General features: G+C 44.2%; 1 protein-coding gene across 1 annotated transcript; it reads left to right on the plus strand.

Annotated features, from left to right (window-relative positions):
• Positions 1-1,246: 1,246 nt before the first annotated feature.
• LOC109170569 lies at positions 1,247-3,070 on the plus strand. The gene has a single exon (XM_019319735.1). It carries the CDS (start codon positions 1,375-1,377, stop codon positions 2,827-2,829), a length of 1,455 nt encoding a protein of 484 aa, XP_019175280.1. The 5' UTR covers positions 1,247-1,374; the 3' UTR covers positions 2,830-3,070.
• The last annotated feature ends 2,185 nt before the right edge of the window (positions 3,071-5,255 follow it).

Below are 5,255 nucleotides of genomic sequence, written 5' to 3' on the forward strand. Positions count from 1 at the left end.
AAATAGGGTGCCTCGTCATCAACAACGCTTCATTTTATATCATCGCTTCATTTTTCAATTTTTTTTATACATGAAGTATTTCAACTTAGACTAAATTAAGTCTAAGTCCTCAAAATTGCTATCCAAGCCATAAATTAATATAGTCCCATTAGTTCTTCTTCCTTCACCCAAAAGTTGAATTTTCAACTCCAAGAACCTATACGATGTGTTCTGACAAAGCATTTTAGAAGATATAAATCACGTAACTCAATGATTCAACAGTCAGGGCAAAATTACGGTGACTCAATGATTCAACCGTCATGGCAAAATACCTGTACACACAAGAAATCTATCCACTTTGAACATAATTGATCTCTGATCTCTTCCCAAATATTACCTACTAAATTATTAAGCTAAGTCCGTACGAGCTAGTCCCATTACTTCTCAGGCTCTCACCTCTATGGATACATCATAATTCATACACGGTCTCCCAATGACCCAAGTTCACAATAATATTCAATTTTAATGTGATTTATTAAACTAACTGAGCTAGTCATGCGCAATCGTTATACCATAGAACCGTTATCTTCTTCTTCTTCTTCTTTTAAATTGTTTTCTCTCTTAATTAACCGCGACTTTTCTTCTTTATTTTCACATTTCGCGGTTTCACTTTCTCTTCGCGCAAGCTTCTTCAACACTCATAAATTATGAATGTGCAGGCATAGGTTTATGAATGTGCAGTTATGAAATTATAAATATTCTTTTATGAGATCATGAATTTTCTGTTATAAAATTATGAATTTTCTGTTATGAGATTATGGATTTTCTTTTATGAGATTATGAATTTACAGAAAATTCATAATACATACTGTAAATTCATAATCTCATAATAGAAAATTCATAATTTAATAAATGTAAATTCATAATCTGAACATAAAATGCAAAACGCCGTTAACAGCACATTAATTAATTTTTTTTTTTCTGTCAAAACGATGCCGTAATGGTGAACACGTTTCCAAGACATAATTTGCTAGTCATGCGGGGACTAGTTCAATCTTTTTTTTTTTTTTTTTTTTTTATCAATCAACCCGACAAATAATTCAATGCCTTTAATATTTTCATATGTGAAATAATTTCCAGAAGACTTAATGCCCTCTTCCACGCCACTGCATTGTCATCAATCCTACGGCGCCTATCACAATAATACACCGGTCCTACATCCCCCTTAACTGGACCCCACGCCTGCCACCACATTAAGCATAGCAAGGCAAATCATCCGATCCTGCGCCTTTTTCCTCATAGTTCTCCTCTTTGGGGTTGTGATTCTGCAGTTAGTTTCCATTGCTCAAAAGAGTCTCACAATTTAATCCAATTTTCCAAAATTACAAAGACCCGATGGAGAACTATTCGTATTCCTCGTACCCAGACTCCGTAAATTCATCGCCGCGATCTCGAGAGATCGACTGTGAGAACGCTTCATGGGACGAGCCGCCTTCATCCAACTATAAGGTGAAGTTCATGTGCAGCTATGGAGGAAAAATCCACCCCCGACCACACGACAACCAGCTCAGCTACGTCGGAGGTGACACCAAGATACTGTCGGTCGAAAGAAACATTCGATTCTCGAGCTTTATGTCCAAGCTTTCGACTCTGTACGAAGCCGATGTTTGCTTCAAGTATCAGCTTCCGGGGGAGGACCTTGACGCTTTGATCTCGGTGACGAATGATGAGGACTTGGAGCTCATGATGCTCGAGTATGATCGGCTTCAGCGAGGCAGCAATAAGCCGGCTAGGCTCCGGTTGTTTCTGTTTCCGTTCGGCTCTCCGGCGGATCCTGGCTTTGGGTCCACCGACTCCAAGGCGGAGCGGCAGTGGTTTGTTGATGTTTTGAATTCCGTACAGATGCAGAATCTTGAATCTAACTCTCAACCGGTCCCGCCGGTGGAAACTCCCGTCGGCGCGGCTGATTTCTTGTTTGGTTTAGATAAAGGGCAACAGCAATTGCAAGGCGTTGGGAAGATTAAGGAGCCGGCTCATCAGCTGCCTCAGCGGCAGAGTGTCCCCGAAGTTTACGGGAAAGAATTCCGTTCTGGCTCCGAGTGTGGATCGGAGCACGTCATGGGAGAGCCGGTGGTGACGCCGGCGGATATTCACCGCCAGATTCAGGAACTCCAGAGGTTGCAGATATCAAGCCAGGAGCAAGCTATGTATAATAGGAAGAGTAGTGATGAGCAGAGCTTGAACCCCCCCAGGGTTTATCCGGGAGAATACTATCAGCCAAAAGCTCCTATCCCGGCGCAGGTGCCGGTGCCGGTGGCGAATCAGGCGGCGCCTCTCTGGCCGGAGCGCCACATCACTACCGGCTCTTACCCGACAAACGTGGCGCCGGTGGCGGCAAGCGAGCCGCCAGTTTACCTGGTCCAGACGCCGGCGGGAGTTTACCAAGCTCAGACGGTTCGACCCGTGACCGGTCAGGTCAGTCAGCCGTACTACGGCATGCAGCGAGTGGTTCCGGAATTTTACCGGGAGCAGGCGGTGTACGGTACGGTCCCACCGCCGTCGTCATTTCAACAATCGAAGATAGCTGGGGGGCCCCACAACCCCGAAGTGCCCATTGCCATGGTGCGCACGGCACCTCCTCCTCCTCCACCCGACCACGTATATGCTCACGTCAGCTACGACAACGTAGGGCGGCAGATTTACTATACAGCTCCCGCCGGACTAAATGTACTTCCGCAGCCGCTACAGCATCCAGCTGCGGCGGCAAACTCCGCCGCGACGGAGGTGGACGTTAGACAGAGTGGCGGCGCGTTATTCCCGGAGGGTAAAATTGTGACCAATAAGCCTTAGAGCAGGCGCCAGAGTTTTCACCTATCCAGTTGAAGTTCAAGAATTATATAAAATTGCATAATATAATTGTACTGGTGTGGAGTTGCGTTTGTACAAAAAAAGCATGTGGCAGTTTTTTTTTTTTTTTTTTTTTTTTTTTTTTTTTTTTTAAAGTTAGTTTATGTAACCTTCCATGAAATGTGTTATCAGTCTTATCATGATGTTTAACTTTGCTTTAAAAACATGCCCAGAGGTTTTCCAATTAGAAGATGCCAATTAATCCCACCACTATCACAAATATAATAAGATTTGAGGAAAAATAATTGATGGTTAACCTAACTTCTATGGAGGGGTGAATCACGTTTTAAGCAACTACCATTTGTCCTCTAATTTTATTGTTCTATTTTAATTACCTAAGCTATGGTTTTTGAGAAAACCTAAGCTATGTTTGCCTTGTTTGGTCAACAAATCCCTAAAAAAAAAAAAGAAATATTGCTAAGAGCATCACCAACTATAGCCTCTCTTTTTAGGGAGGTGGGGGTGGGGGTGTTTGAGCTTTTTTGTCCACATGGAGAGAAAGAAGGAGTGAAAGAGAAGAAAATAAATTAACAGATGGAATGATTTTTGTAGGACTCGTGAGCGGAGAAGAGGAAAAAAAAAAAGTCTTGTTTGGTGCACGCAATAAACACTAACCGCACACAATGACAACTGTTGGTTTTTGGGTTTTCGGACCCAGGGAGGTCCAACACAACCTTGGTCGGTGGATTCACCTTTCACATGCGGCTTATAGGAAAATAAGTAGAAAATATAACTCGATGCTTTTGTACGTGGAAACCGAAAGGAAAACCACGGGCCTTTTTGGGCGGTGCCAAGCCTAAAGACTTTCACTATTTTTGTAGGTATTTGTACATGTATTTGTATAGAATGTATGATGTAAGAATGTGGTTGCCTCTCTTTCTTTCATGTATTGGAACTTCTCTTCTAGTAAAAATGGAGTCTTCTTGAGTGAGAGTGGAAGAGTGGCGTAGGAAGAGTGATGGGGTCTTCCATTGTGCTCAAGAATGGAATCTTCTTCATGTGGTCTTCTTGCTTGAATGAATGGAGAGTGATTGTGGGAGAGTGCCCCCATGTGTGTGGATGAGTGAATGGATCCCCTTTCTTCTTGTCTTCTCCTCCTTTTATAGCTAGCCCATCCCCAAAAGTGTCCGTTGGACATTTAGTAGGGTAGTGATGGGTGATAATTAGGGTAGTAAGTAAGGGTTTAAGTGGGGGGTTATGGATAATAATAATAATAATTAGATATTTGACTAGTGGTAATGAGTGGGGTAATAATAGGGTAGTAAATGGGCTAACGGCTAGTTTTAGGCCGACCCTACACCCGTGCCGATTCCACACTCGCCGCCGACTCCTGGACCGAGCCGACTCCTTGGTTTGACCCGTATCTCTTTTGGGCTTGCTCCATTTTCTTCTTGGGCTTCCCTTCTTTGTCTGGGCCTTATCTCTTTTCTTCTTGGGCCCCGAGCCCACGGGGTTCACACCCCATCAACTAGTCCCTCACTTTTCTATGTCTCGTGCTTAGCAGGGCATGGAAAAGTATATTGTCTTGCCTCAAAATTTCCTTTATTAGCCCCCTCGATTTTTGCCGACTCTTTATTCAACATTCTACACGACTCCATCCTCATGACTTCTCTTTGTTTGCCGTATGACCGACTGCTTCAGTGGATGTGACCCTCCGGCTTCGAGCCCCTTCTATCCTTAGCCGTCGAAGTGAATCTTCGACTGTAACTTTTTCTTTCTCTAATAAACTTTTTTAAGGGTTCGGACTCCTGATTCCTTCTTTATTCGCCGAGTCCCTCAGTCGAGGCGACTCTTCGGTGGTAGCTTCTTTTTCTTCTAAGAAATGTCTAAGGGACAGTGCCCCGACTTCTTTTCCCTTTTCTCTAGAAACGTCTAAGGGTCGGAACCCTTGTTTCTTTTCTCCTTTCTCTAGAAACGTCTAAGGGTCGGAACCCTTGTTTCTTTTCTCTTTTCGCCGAGTCCCTCAGTCGAGGCGACTCCTTAGGCTTTTTCCTTTTCTCAGAAACGGTTTGGTGTCAGTGCCCCGTTGTTTCTATATATACTCGCCGAGTCCCTCAGTCGAGGCGACTCCTTTTGGCTTTTTCACGGAAACGACTAAGGGTCTGGGCCCTTGTTTCCTAACTCTTTCTCGCCGAGTCCCTCGGTCGAGGTGACCCATTAGGCTTTTTCTATCTCAGAAACAGTTTAGGGTCAGTGCCCCGTCGTTTCTCTCAATACTCGCCGAGTCCCTCAGTCGAGGCGACTCCTGTAGGCTTTTTCTCGGAAACGTCTAAGGGTCTGGGCCCTTGTTTCCTATCTTTTCTTGCCGAGTCCCTCGGTCGAGGCGACCCATTAGGCTTTTTCTATCTCAGAAACAGTTTAGGGTCAGT

The sequence above is a fragment of the Ipomoea nil genome, unplaced genomic scaffold (genome assembly GCF_001879475.1).
Source record: "Ipomoea nil cultivar Tokyo-kokei standard unplaced genomic scaffold, Asagao_1.1 scaffold3321, whole genome shotgun sequence".
NCBI lineage: Eukaryota > Viridiplantae > Streptophyta > Magnoliopsida > Solanales > Convolvulaceae > Ipomoea > Ipomoea nil.